At 32.3% G+C, this 15470-nt stretch overlaps 1 protein-coding gene across 1 annotated transcript in view; it reads right to left on the reverse strand.

Moving 5' to 3' along the window:
- Window positions 1-108: 108 nt before the first annotated feature.
- ERO1B (endoplasmic reticulum oxidoreductase 1 beta) overlaps window positions 109-15470 on the reverse strand; it is a 57444-nt gene continuing 42082 nt past the window's right edge. The window contains exons 10-16 of the mRNA XM_031966946.1: window positions 14488-14514; window positions 13367-13459; window positions 12625-12871; window positions 10145-10214; window positions 6948-7034; window positions 5369-5502; window positions 109-3025 (exon numbers count right to left, since the gene is read on the reverse strand). Coding sequence (XP_031822806.1) covers window positions 2965-3025; window positions 5369-5502; window positions 6948-7034; window positions 10145-10214; window positions 12625-12871; window positions 13367-13459; window positions 14488-14514 — 719 coding nt within the window. The 3' untranslated portion in view covers window positions 109-2964. The remainder of the gene's footprint in view (window positions 3026-5368; window positions 5503-6947; window positions 7035-10144; window positions 10215-12624; window positions 12872-13366; window positions 13460-14487; window positions 14515-15470) is intronic.

Genomic DNA, 15470 nt, shown 5'->3' on the forward strand with positions numbered 1-15470 from the left:
GCTAATGTAATAGCACACATTTTCTGAAAGCCACTGGGGGGGGAAAACAAATATTCATCTCAAAAAAAAAAAAAAAAAAAAAAGGAAACTAGTCTTTTAAACACAAGAGACACTGCAGAAACATTTACTTTAATTCAGATTTTACAGAGTCAAGTGGAAACAACAGCAAATAATACCAGTATCATGTTCAAAACCAAAGGAGTATACTCAGGGCAGAATTTTACAAGTTTGTGATTTATCATAGACACGAGTGGTGCAAATTTAGGTACTTTAGCTACAAGATTTATTGTGAATCCCTTAAATTTTCACATAGACTAAAGTGGTTGCTGATGAAATTTAATAAAGAATTTTTCATACTCAAAATTATATCCAAAGTTCAAAAATGGCACAATATTTCACATATGCCCAGTAATCATACATGACTATTGGATAAAATCACAATGCTAAATGCCAAATAAAATGTTTTGATTTATCAAGTTTCTAAAATTCAACTCAAAAAATGGTTGAGGACTCTCAAATTTACAGTAATGTTCACGTAAGACATCACTCAAAAAAGTAACAAACTAAAGTCAAGGGAAGAGGCCTACGATTTCCCTTCCTTTCACATTTTTATTACTTTATCAACTGGTACAATCATTTCTGTCAGTTACACCATCAGGGCAGTATTTTTTATTAAGTTATGAAATAAAATAAAAAACTGAATTTAGGCAAGCATAAGACCTTGAAAATGGTTTAGAAAATAATCAATAATGCTGTCAATGCCTCACAGAACTAGGCAACCAAAGGCCTCAGAAAATTGCCTGGCATGTGAGTTGAAAAAAAACTATACCATTAGGTTCACAGAATAAAGATTTTCACAGGTAGCAAATGCCAGTAATAGTCTCCTAAAATTAAACATGGCGAAGTGAACACTATCACCCCATTATTTTCTAATGACAAACTACTATGCTGCATATATTCTTCTGCTAATGAGTAATAGTTAAAATTTAGAAAACAATTTTCTACAACTAGAAAGGTATAAACCAAACTTTCATTTTCAAGAATTCTAACATATACCTGTCTCTTTTTAAAAACACTAAAACAAATCACAGGAATTAAGAAGGGTAATTGTCCATAATAAGCAAGAATTCACCCCTCCCCCCACCAAGTAGATTAAACGTTTTTGTCTGTAAGAGATTCTGAAATAACATTCCTGAAAGGAAAATTATCTTAAAGATTACTGTGCTAACACAATAAAAATGCAATATTATTATCAGGTTAAATTAGGCTTTAAGCAGTAGCTTACAGAGAAACTGATATTGATTGTTTGACCATACTTAAACCAAGAAAATTATTAATGTATTCAGTTTTCAAAGAAGCTTGCCTTAAGTTTTCTTTCCATATACAATACTTTCAATACTAAAAGAAAAGGCTGCAATCAAATCTATTTAATAATAAAATTAAATACCACTGTCAATTGTAAAGTGATTTTATAAAAATTAGAAATTGGGTTTGGAAAAGAAACTAGTATACAATTTCACCCGTCATGTATAAAGGGTCCAATGGTAGAGCAAAATTTGATTTAAACAACTGGTTCCACTATATCATTATTAAACACATTTCAGACTTTGGCAGGCTAAGTATGGGCTTAAGGGCACTTGTTATTTACTTGGTAAAAAATTGAAGTTCTAATACACAAAAACTTTAGGACTTACCCGCATTACTACCACACATATACAAACTTCCATATTGAACACCAACATTACAACTACCACAGTTTTAAAAATTATCAAATACTAATCCTGGCCAAGTGTATTTTAATTCTGGATTTTAAAAATGAAGGTTTATTACTTCTGAGTGGTGTGGTGGCATAATGTCCAAGTAGACCACACAAAGTATCACATATATACAGTGAATTTACATATTCTTATTAGCATGTTTATATAATCTATCTAAGAAAGTTAGGCTGATAGTAATTAGGGGATTGCATAGATAATTTTTTTAAAAATAAAGTTCTTTAAAATGGTTTTTCTTTTTTCTATTTAAAACAAATTTTTGGCCTGTAACATTTGAAAACAATCTCATAAATCTACAACAGAACCTGCTTCAAGAAGTTACCTGCTAGATGCTTATTTAGTACTCTAATAGAGCATATGCACTATCTATTATTTTTCTTTAACGAAAGGGAAATGCATACATCTGTGTCTTGGTATAAGTTGGGCAAATTTTTAAAAAGAGAATATTTAGGTTCTAGGAATAAGAAAATCCTTGGACCAACTAAACAGACAAACAGATGGCTGGGAATTAGAAAGAAAACATCTGTCCAACTCTAATAAAGGAAATTCCCTTATCAATGAAGAGAAAAAGCAAATAGAAAGAGGATCTTGAATACACTTAAGAAATTCCTTGAATTACACATTTAAAGGACTCCCCATTTGGGGGCATTTCTTCTGCCAAAGAAACAAACGAGTTAACACAAAGTTAGGCACAAGTATAAAAAGAAAGGGGAGAAGACATGGAAAAATTTCTTATCACAGTATCAGCATTTTTCTTTAGTAAATTTGATATTGTTCCCTAGTTCTCTCTCTCTCATCATAGGGGATTATAACAATGCTATTAGACGGCTACATAATTTAAGGTTAGACAACTGCTTGGGGAAGTGAGACAACAAAATGAGAAAAACAAACTCTAAATAAAAGAAAGCACACTAGAAACATTCAACAGATGAAAAAATACATGAAATTAAACATAGAATCAATATAATTTACATGTTCCAAAACTATATACTTCATTCATAAATAGCTCTAATTGATAATTTCCTATTTTAAGGATTATAAATATTCAAGTTGGTGTCTGAATGTTTCCTTCAAGGGTTCAAATTCTTGAAGGGCAGGAAGATCAGTCTCATTTTGTTGAATGTCCAAGATCAAAAGTCTTTACACAATCATTTTATAGATACCTTTAACAAGTGTATAAAAGTCTTTATTATCTATTATGTTTCAATAAAACTTTAAAATTCTGCAACTCTATTACACTTGTAGAGAGTCTGTAAGAAAAAAGAATATGTGTTAGTAAAAGTTTGATGCATTGAAATTTTAATTAGTTATGTGTATATATATATATATATATATATATATATATATATATACACACACACACACACACATACACACCTATATAATTTTACATTGATATCATGTACTTTAAACAGTCTTGTTTAGAAAAATAAAACTCTTCACATTGCAAGTTCACAAAGAATTTTAAAAGAAATCTCTTTTCCTCCTCAAAATACATATGTTTCCATGTTTTACTGCCTCAGTAAGTATCCATGGAGCCCAACACAACTCCTTATACATAGGGGGTATTTAATAATAGAAAAATTTTGGATTATACTGGAAACATCTTCCTCAGTCTATCCTGTCCACTCAATACCTGTGTCAAAATACCACATTGTCAATATCTTCCCTCTCCAAATGAAGGAACATTTTCCCATGCTTCTTGACCTATATTTTTGTCTATGATAATTACCTATGTGTATTTGTGGGAATGGGGGCCCAGGCAGGATGATTTTTAAAAATGGATATTGGAGGCAGCCCGGGCAGAGAATAAGCCAAGAAGAGCAGGATTCAAATCCAGCCTCAAACACCTACCCTGACAGTGGGTAAGTCATTTAAACTCTCCAAGCACATTTTCCCATCTATTAAATGAAATGAAAATGTCTCTAAGCAAAAGCCTCAATGGACTCTAAGGCTCTAACTAAAAGGCCAACTCTAACTATAATGCTGTGATATGGCTGTGTGGTGCATGTCAGTGGAAGGCCTCTACACACACGTTGTAGTTGGTAGATCTCTCTATATGTGGTGAGTCTCTATGTTTATGGAACAGATGACAGGCCTTTGGATTATGGGGTATCTATTCATGGAGAAGGATTCAGGGCACTTAGATGAATGGACCATGAGCTATTGGGAGACTGGGGGAACAGGAATGTGTGCTCATGTATATCTCTAACTGGTCAGGAAAGACTGTGCGTGTGGGTGTTGCTGCCTTACATCCTTGGTGTCTGGCAAGTTGAGGGGTCCAGAGTAGTAGTAAAAGGAAACAAGAGGTAATTGTACAAAGTAGAGCTAGTTTCCACATCTAAAATATACATGCTTAAATTTGTAAGTACCTTCCATAACCAACTCTTTCTAGCTTCTTGGTGATGGTTTGTGACACTCCTCCTTAGTAAGAATTCTACCTACTGGCTTCTGCTCCTGATTTGTCTTCTAAATTCTACTGATTAAAGCTTCCCTTGATGTTATTTTAAGCAAACTTTGTCCATATTTAAAAAAAAAAAAAAAAAAACTTTGCTTGGTAATTTACCCTAGCCTTTAATTATTGGATATCTCTTTGAATCTTCTGCTCTTATCTTTCTGTGTATTTTTTGTCTTCATTTCTCCCCACTTATCTCCATCAACAGACTATAGATAGAATAAGCACTTACTGATCACTTACCAACTGCTAGGGATGTTGCTAAGTGCTAGGGATACAAAAACAAAAAGTAAAATAGTTCCTATTCTCAAGAAGTTTATTTTACTATTTTATTCACTGAATAGAGATTTGAGTTTCTTGTTCTTATCTTAAAATTGGATAAAGGTAATGATATGGATAGATTTTTTTCTAAAGGAAAAAAAAAAAGTATTTTTTATTTATGCAATACGTGATTCTGCTCCTCCCCCCACCTACCCCGTACATTAGTATCCCAGGAAATGGTTTCCCAACCCTGGTTTATGGCAAAGAAAGAAATTTTAATTTAAAAAAAAAAACAAAAACACACACACACTGGAAAATAGATCAAGTAAAACAGATGAAAGGAAAGTCATTGGACTGATGAAATAAACATTAGTTTGAGAATCTTTAAATGATCTCTATAAAGCTTTAAAGAGCTATAAAGCTCTAAAAGCTATAAAGCTCAATGATTATCTGACAAAATATAATGGAATTTGGTGAAGTGAAAAAAAAAAAGTTTCAATTTATTTTTATATGGACTTTAAAATATATGCAAAATAGCCCATATTCTACATTAAACATGCAACTGTACTTCTATTCACTATTTACTTTCCATCTCAGTATGAATTTACTGAAAACATGAAATAAGTTGATTAGGAAGTAGAGATCATGTGAGGCAGAAAAATATCCTTTTATAGTCCTGCTTTTATAGGGTAGATTCTGATAAATAGTTGCTCTAATAAACTCTAATCTTTGGGATGTACCTAGATATCAAAATGATATTGGATCTAGAAAAAAATGGTTTAGTTTAAATTACTGTACTAGAAATTATCACTTTTACAGCTCAAACTCAATTAGAAGGTGGCATAAACAAGATCTGTATCATGAAGATTATTCTTACCTTCCAAATGCATTTAAAAGAGCAACTATTTCTTGACGAGTGAGTTGAAAACCTTTAGATGGGCTATTCTCTGGAAGATTCTGAATTTCTTTTTCAGAAAAGAGTATCTTCAAAGCAGTTCCTAAACCCTGAGTCTAGGAGAAAAAACATTTTAATTTTATTTTGGATACAAATAGTATGTGCTTAGACTTTTAAGATAAATTTCAAGTTCCCATGATGACATTCAACAAGTTGGTGCCTAGTGGGATTAGTTTTCACTTAATTAATAAAGATAACCTCTACAAAAAGCAAGCATTTCACCAGTCCACATATTTTAAACTAAAAAGTACAAACCAGCAATGAGTAATAAGCCAAAACACTTAAAAACTTCATTTTCTACTTTTTATTTATCTACAGTTTGAGTTTACCTATGCCCTTATGGATAAGCTCAATATAAACATATAAAATTTAAATATATAAAAACAATTATCCTACATACAGGCAAATGTTATTGTATATAAGTATTTTGTTTACAACATACATACACACAAAACAACCAATAAAACTTTCAACCTAAAACAGAAAACATTTCTGAAAGATAGTTTAGAAGATGCATAAAGAATTGCATATTTGAAGACTTGCTAGATGCAATGTACAACCTTACAATTACTTTCGTAAGGTAGTTCCCTGGCACAAATAATAGTGAAATTCTCTGCTTTTACATTTAGTTCTATTTCAAAATTTGGGTTTGGTTTTTTTTTTTTTTAAGTGCCTTACTATCTTATATTTTCCCCTAAAAAATTAGATAACATTAATTTAGTATCTAAAAATAACTCAAATCTATATAGTACTTCAATATTAGCATAACATTTTACACATATCATCTAAATCACCTGATCTTCAAAACATCCTTGTAACAGCATTGCCATTTTACATATTTTACAAATAAAGCCTTGAGTTTAAGTCTCACTTCTTCTACTGAATAGCTAGTGTGACCCCAGGCAAGTCCCTTATGTATGAATGTACAATAATTTCTCTCAGTCTCAATTTTTTAGTGAGGTTCAAATAAAATAATACATGTTTGAAAACCTTAAAGCATTAGATAAATGTCAGTTATTATTATTTTTTGTTCCAGACCTGTTAATTCTTGGCATGTAAAATGTTTTTCTATTGCAGATCAGCAACTTGCCTGCAACTACCATAGAGGAGCTGCAGAGGTCACTGAGAAGCTAAGGAATTTGCAGTGTTACAAAGCTAAAAAGCTATGATCAAAGACTAATCAAAGCATCATCACCAGGAGCTGCCAAATTTTGCCTTAATTCTCTGGCAGAGACCTTTAAGTCTACTTGTATCATAATGAGGCAGCTGAGTAGGATTTTAGTGAAAGTATTTAACAAGTAAAAATTTCCCTATATGAATACATATGATGTAACACTGTATAGATTCCTCACATGTTCAGACTCATTATCATATTCTTTTACCTATATCAAAGCTCTACTTTGAAAAGAATTTTTAAAATTTATAAACAGCTCTGAACTTCTTAGTGGAAGGCATTCAGTATAATAAAAACAATTCTAAAAATAAAAAAAACAAAGATTACCTGTAGTTTCCCCCATAACCTGCATTTGTCACATCCAACACAGTCCATTATACGTGATATATTCTTGAAATGCAACCGTAATTCTTCCTGACAGATAGAAAATACTTCCATTATAATTAAACTAGACTTTTAAAATATATTTAGCTAATATAACACTAAATTTTCTTTAAAAAAAAAATTGAATGTAAATAGCAATTGTTTCTGCTTTGGCCAAAAACCCTCCCAGATTTATTTATTTAGATTTTTTTTTGCGGGGGGGGGGGGGGGGGGGGGGGGAGGACTAAATGAAAGAGGAGATTCTTTATGTCAATTGCTATCTAGCCTTAATCACTGAGCCAGGAAAAAAGAAGGAAAATCAGGGATGATGTTGAGGTAATTTGGAATATGGAGTTGAAGAGAAGAGATAGCTGGTTTGTGGCACATGGCCTCATATTTTTCAATGAAGCATTTTGCTAGATTCTCTAATGACAGCTGTTTCAATGGGGGTTGTATATTCTTAAGGAAACAAAGAATTTGTCTCCCAGAACTGTTACTGACTCTGAAACACATATAACAAAACATAAAAAGGATTATATTGCAAAACAAATCCAGATACTTTGCCAGTGTATATAATAGTTGTGCTTCTTGAAGACAGACATAAGATGTAGTTATTTCACATACTACAGTCTAGACAAACTGGTGGTCTTAATGATCCTGGACCGTGACATTCCCTAAGCTGTTCCTCCAAGCCCACAACAAATGCCCTCCTTGCCTCAGTTTTACAGAATACCTAGAAGATTTCAAGGGACATCCAGGTAGCAAAGTAGATAGAGTGCTGGTTCTGGAGTCAGGAAGATCTGAGTTCAAGCATAGGTCATTTGCCCTATAAAATGTGAGCTCCTCAAATGAATGAAAAGCATTAATAATTACTTACTACATGCCAAACGCTATACTAAGTCATTGATAAAAATAAGAAACAGCTTAGGACCAAGCAGATTGAAACCTCCTTCCAAGTTGACACTTATTCATGAACACTTGGTTTCACTAGTTAACTGGTTTCTAACTCACTCAATTATCCTATAATGTCTAACACATCTCATAACCTATTCACAAAGATTTTATTAAAAATATTTATCAAATTTTACATTGCTAAAAATCTAAGTAAATGGTAATTATAGCATTCCCCTAGACCTACCATTTAAGTAATACTTTAAAAAGGTGAAGAAATTTAATCTGGAACACCCAAAGAATTATCTGAAACAAAGCTCATTTGATTTTTAAAATATTCCCTTGAAAAACAGTAGGCAAGTTTTACTTTATTCATTCACTTACTTAAAGTGTAACTTCAACTTGCATTTAAAAACAAATGCAACAATAATGCTAATCTAAAATAATTTGAAGATATGATTATTTCCTTACATAAAATGCAAAGACACCAACTCCCAGCAACATAAGACTCAATAAATTTTAGCTTCCTTTGTTTAGGAATATTAGAAACAAATTTTTACACTCAACTCCAAATATTTTTCTGATAACATAAAATAGGGGATATGTTTACCATCATATATACTGAGTCAGAAAAAGCAGATATATCAAAAAACCGTGAATAGCTAAATTAAATTAGTTATTAACAAAAATAGTGCTCTCCTGTTGCTATCACAAATAACAGGTAGTTCCATATTAGTCAATTAGTCAACAAGTAAACAAATTTAGTTTGTTAACCATATGATAGCTAATTTTAAAAATCTAAAAATGAATGGCAGGAAAGTGAAAGGTCTCATATCTTCCAATGTTCTCTTATCAGTAACCCACTGTAATACCATTTTATCAGAACAAATAAAGTTGGGGCAATGGATACAACTCTGATCCTGGGGTCAAGAGAATCTGAATTCAAATCCAGCTTCAGATACTTAATATGTGTGAGCCTGGGCAAGTTGCTTTGACTGCTTCAAAAGAAAAAAAAGTTATGGAATTTATAAGGGTAATGTCATAATAGGTTCAGTGGATGGAAATCCCTCCCCTCCAACATATTTTTCTATAAGGGAAATATACCACAGGGACTCTAGAAATTTAGGAATGCTGGTAATAACAGAAATATGTTAATGATCTATGATATTCTCTCTTCTAATTTTTTCTGTTTCTGGCATCTTCTAAATGTATGGGCACTGGAAATAACAATACTTCCCTAGAACAGGAAGTTAAAAGGCCACTAAATGACAGATATTGAACTTGAAATCAAGATAAATTTGTTCAAAGCATGGTTCTTCCACTTCAGCTGGGTAGCCTTGGCTGTTTCTCAACATCTACAAGTTTCAGTTTATTCATCTGTAACATAAGAGAGGCCGGACAAGATAATCTCTAATATTCCTTCCAATTCAAAATCTATTCCACCACTTGGTGAATTTTAAATTTGTTGTACAAAAGTATATTCGCATGAAAACAAAATGTTCATTTCATCAGAGTTTATACATTTCTCCAATTGGATGAATATCTGGTTTAATTCCCTCCCCCCCCCCCTTTTTAATGATGCTACAAACTATAAAAATCATAATTTCCATTTAACAAAATAAACATAAAGGAAAATTTCTCTTTGGGGAATTTACAACATTTTATATAATATTTTAGAAAAGACAACAAAATATTTGTGACCTTGAAAATGGCTAACTCAGATCACAATATCATAACAAGATGTACTTGCAATAATATAACTTTGAGCTTAAAATGCTCAGCTTTCCAAATCCTTCTGATCATTAAAAAAAAAAGTTTCCATTTTTTAACTGGAAAAGTCAGGAAGAGGAAGATAACTAGTAAAAATGGGGGAGGGGGGAATGTATATTTTCTCTCCTTCTGTGTTTATTAATAGTGCCACAATATACAAAGAATCAGGAAGATGCATCTTCTGGAGTTCAAATCTGGCCTCAGATACTTACTAGCTATGCTACCCTATGAAAGTCACTTAACCCCTATTTACCTCAGTTGCCTCATCTGTAAAATGAGCTAGGGAAGAAACTAGCAAACCATTCCAGTTATTTGCCAAGAAACCCCAAATGGGATCACAAAGAGTCAGACACTACTGAAAAAATCTAATCAAACATTTCAAAAGCAGAGAAAAATATCTGAGAATTAAAAGAACAAAGGTCAATAGGAACTGAAATACGACTAATTTTTAAAATTAAAAATTTGATTTTGAAATGTTAAAGAAATATTACTGACATTACCTTTAATGATTTAGCCTCCTTTTGGTTTCCTGCAAACATGGATTTCTCATCAAAATGCATAGGGAAGGACCTGATCAAATAACAATTTTATAATAAAAGATGGATGAAAATTTACACAGTGTGCATTAAAGCTACGTAATTTTTATTGCAAAAGATAGTTTTAACTTCTAATATGACTTTAAGTTACTAATATCATGGCTTATCCACTAAATAAAAAATGTCAATTTATGTGTGAATTGTCCAATAAAAAACTTGAATCAAAATGATGGATGTACTATTATAACATCAAAACAACTAAATGAAATCATGCACTAAAATGTCATAATGAAAAATAGGTGATTAATTTAAGCCTGATACAAACAAAAGCATTTTAAAATTCTACAAAACAAAAAAACCAAAAAACCAAAGAACTTACAATTTTTCTATCTCAATGTCCAGTAAAGTTAAAAGCCTAAGATTTTTGGACAGGGCACTTCCATTTTATGTAGAAAGCAGAATAATATAACATTGGACTATATATCAGAAGTCCCGATAGGTTAGAATTACTAGGTGTATGAAACTGGGCAAGGCACTGACCTCCCTGAGGTTCAATTTCCTTAACTGTAAAATAGGGATAATAATATTTACATTACGAACCAAGGCAGAGCTGTTATTACAATCAAATCAGTTAACAGATGTAATGTGTTTTATAATAATAAAGTATTATATGAATGTTAGTTACAAAAAGCACACATCTTGGAGGATTACGGTAATTTATCCTAGTTTCAAATTGAAATGCTGGCTAAAAAATACCCTACAAAGTTTTTTTTTTCCCAAATGTTATAGCTTTTATTCTTTTTCTCAATAGTATTTTATTTTTCCAATTAAATGTACAGATAGTTTTCAACGTTCATTTTCGTAAGATTTTGAGGTCCAAATATTCCTCTCTTCTTCCCTTACCTCCCCCTCTCTAAGACAACAAGAAATCTGATACAGGTTATATATGTACAATAATTTTAAACATATTTCCATATTTTTCATGTTGTGAAAAATAAAAGAGAACAAAAGGGAAAAATCGTGAAGAAAAAAAAAAGCAAAAAAAAATAAGACAAAAATAGTATGCTTCAAACTGTATTCAGTCCCTCTCCCCAAGACAGAAAGTAATCTAATATAGATTGAACATGTACAATCCTTTTATATGGAAATATTTGTCATGTTGTGCAAGAAAAATCAGATCAAAGAGGAAAAAACTATGAGGAAGGAAACGCAAACAAACAAAGGTGAAGATACTATGCTTTGAATCATTTTTAGTCTCCATAGTTCTCTCTCTCAATGTGATGAAATCTAGATTTCAGGGTTCCTATTCGATCAGGGAACCAAATGATGAGATTAGATTCAGGGAACCAAAATGATGAGATTAGGGTTCCTGGTGTTTAGGGAGTTAAATGATGAAGTTAGTGGCAGGTTTGAGGTTCATGAGGTTTGGCTCCCCTAAATCCCCTTTAGGATTTGACACAGGATAGGAAGTTGTGGGAACCCCCTTCTGAGGGCGCAGAATGTTTTTCATAAAAATGAACCCAAAAAGCTGGACTGACAAAGAAAAGTTTATTATTGGCGGAAGTCAGCCTTTGCTATGCATGAATAGCAAGGCTGAATTCTTTAGTGGCAAGGTCCCGACTATTTTAAAAGTAAAATAGTGGAAGAGTCCTGGCAGAGAGATATAGAGTCTTGGTAGGGAAACAAGTGAGGATAAAGAGAAGATAGCACTGAAAGAGAATATCATTCCAGCAGGCAGAGGCTTGCTGTTATGCCAGGAAGAGAGAGTTTCCTTGGCATGGCATTTTAGGTCCTCTGCAAAAGGCTGAGTTTAAAATTGGCTCTTTTTATAACAAAAGCCTTAGCTACAAGCTGAGACCTGCTCCCAATGGAGGCTGGGTTTCATTCAGCTTGAGCTGGAATTTGAACAGAATTGAATGAGTCTCTTTAATTCAATGGGAAGCTTAATCAGTAGTGAGTGTTATCAATGGGGGTTGTGCCAATCTCTCAGGACCTTTTACAGAGGCCATACCCTACTAAGTTAAAATAGCCATGTATTAAGTAGAAATTCAGAAAGTGAGCAAAAACTAAAAATAGACAAGGAATGAAAGTATCTTAAAAAGTGAGCATGTGAAACATGACATTCCAGATAGCGAATGGAAAAGTTTCTATGCACAATTCAAATTTAAGAGTTCTATATTTTGAAATAGAAGTAGTAATAATTTCTTAAATGTGAAGCAGTTTCAGGTAAAATATCTAGAAATGTTTTTAAACTCCATTTCCAGAAATATTTTCAAATAGTGATGATATTCTCATGATGCTTTAAAAATCTCATTCTGCCATTTTCCCTCTACTGACTCTCACATTAATCTCCCATTTTTTCATTTTAATTTTTAAAAAGGCTATTGGCTATCTTTTATATAAAGGTAAGAAATAATTTCAAATCACTGAGATTCAATTCTTACTTTGTGTCTTGGAAGATCTCCAACAAAAGGGTTTTTGTCTCAGCATCTTCTTCTACATTTCCAGTGTAAAGGTCAACAATTGAGCGCTCAAAATATGGGGCAACCTTTGACAGAGCTCGGAGTTCAATCAAGTATAAAAAGTAGAGGTTCTTTAATCTTCTAGGACCTTCCCCTTTTGTCTCCACAGGGTCAAAGCGACGCTTAAACTCTTTGATATTGGGTCCCCAACTTGGTTTTCCCCAGGTTTCTAAACAGATAAAGGTAATAATAATATAATAACAACAACAACATTATCCTCTCTATATGGATAACCTATAACATGGGAAACATGTATTTTCTTTCTTTGCTTAAATATTAGACTTTCATGTCTCACTCAGGCTGAACAGCATAGGCTTCTTTTGGGCCTGGTTCCACCACTACCTAGTGCAGATCATCTGAGGGCTGTTTCAAACAGGGGCTGGTTTGCTCCTCCTTAGGTATTAGGTTTAATACCCACAAACTTCCCCCACCTACCCTCACCCCAACTAAGGGCTCAATATATTGATGCTAAACTTAGTGAAAATATACAACTTGCATGACCTGCTGCAGCTGAGAACTCCTGAACTTAAAGATCCAACAGCCTTAGTCTTCCTGGTAGCCGGGATTATAGTCAAGCAGCCCCATACCTAATTCACCCATTTTTCATAATTATTTTATTTAGCATATATAGAATGTAAAATTTAGTATTTAAAAATCTAATTACCTTCCAAAAGGTATTTTGCAGACAGATGTAAATTGATGCTAGCATGAAGCCCAGAAATTAGTTTATAGAATACTCTTTTCTCTAGACATAAACCTATACAGGAAGACATTGTAAGAAGGGGAGAAGAACATATTTTAGAATAATGAAAACAATAATCCATAGAATTTTAAAATTAAAAGTCAATACAGAATCCAAACAACTTTAGGAAAGCAGTCTTCTATTCATATTCTATATATTAGGAAAAAGAACACAGCTAAAATTTATTGCCTTTCTTGATTCATAGTCTCGCTGAGTGGTATATAGTAAGTAGGGGGAGATGGAGATACACACACACACACACACACACTTAAAGAACAATCGATACTGGAAATATGTGCTGAGGGTGGTCAACAGCAGAAGACTCTCTCTTTTTCTCTATATGTATGTATGTATGTGTGTATATATAATGTATACTAGATACACACACATACATACATACATTGAAACATTCATAATAGCCACTTTCATATTGGCAAGAAGAAAATGAAAATTACATAAGTTTTCCCTGACTGGAGAAGAACTGAACCCATGATGGGAGAGAAATATATTGGATTATTACCGTACTTTAAGAAATGATAAACACAAGCAATTCAAATATACATGGTAAAACCGATTGTATGAAATGATGTACAATTAAACAAAGAAAATATATAGAATAACTATAACAATATAAACTTATAAACAATTAAAATAAACCAAACTCTTTAAACACAATGACCAATCTAGCTTCTGGAGAACTGAGGATGAAAAACAGATTCCTTTTTTTCAGTAGGGATGGATTTGAAGGTGGAAAGGAAAAGACAAAAAGAAAAAGACACTTGCTTTGTAGGTACATTTTTGCTTAAATGTTTTCCTACTGAAGTGGAGCATTTAATACTGGAAATTAGTATGATTTTTTAAAAAAAGGTACCAATAAAAAAAAGGCATGGCATCCTTGATCAATTTTTTTTTCCCCAAAGTTTTTTCACAAAGCCAAAAGCAGATGAACTGTTACAGTAAATACTAAATATATATGAGAATATATTACACACACACACACACATACACAAAGTACTGATAAATTATGTTATTTAGTTATTTACCTTCTAGCCATTTGTAGAATGATTCTCCTGGAAAGAGAGATTTTGGTTAAAACTCTTAATAGTCAAACAGAAACTAGACTAAATTAAAATGACAGTATTGAGAGTTGGAAGGGTTCTTGGCTATGTAACAATTTTATTTCATATATAAGAACTCTGAAGCCAAAAGGTTTAAATGCTTGCCCAAAGACATACAGATCAGCAAGTAGCAGAGTTGGGTATTTGAATCCTGGTTCTAGATCTAATGCTTCTAATGAATCTTCTGATAAAACTCCAATTTTAAAATTGTCCAACTTTTACAGTATGCAGAACACTAGGGTAGGTATGGCTACAAACACAAGTAACATTTCTGTGCAATAACCCACAAATAATTTAATTACTTAAATTGGTTAGGAGAATGTTCCTAACCAAATGATTCCTTGAATGTATTAAAAAGTTAAGCCTTTCAAATAATTTGATAGCTTAAATAAAAGTATCCTCTGTTTACCATAAGGTAAACTTCTCTAAGCTAAACATCTAGAGTTCCTTCACATAATTCTTAGGGGCCTCAGTCTCCAGTCCTCTCATTTTCCTAGTTAACTTCTGGAAGTAAACCACTTTGTTAATTTTCTTTGATATTCACTAATGATATAAGGCAAGAAACCAGAAATATCCTGTACTCAAATAAATATATAAAAGATTACATATTCCATATCTAGAAAAGCTAAAGATGTCATAAAGAAAATCATCTAGTGAAGTCAGTTCTCTCTACCATGACTATTTCTCAGAGAAATTATTGGGGAAGGGGAGAAGTTGTAAGAAACTAAAGGTCTTTAGAAGCAATATAATGATAACATGGTCTTTTTAATATATGAAACTAGTCCTTCTTTACTCCCAAAATACAACAGGATAGCTTTATATTGTATCTAGAATCCCAATTTTGGTATGTTTAACAAAAATTCTTTACTCACTGATAAGCAGTTACCTAATAAGAGTATAAAAAAAAC

The sequence above is a fragment of the Sarcophilus harrisii genome, chromosome 4 (genome assembly GCF_902635505.1).
Source record: "Sarcophilus harrisii chromosome 4, mSarHar1.11, whole genome shotgun sequence".
NCBI classification, from domain to species: Eukaryota; Metazoa; Chordata; class Mammalia; order Dasyuromorphia; family Dasyuridae; genus Sarcophilus; species Sarcophilus harrisii.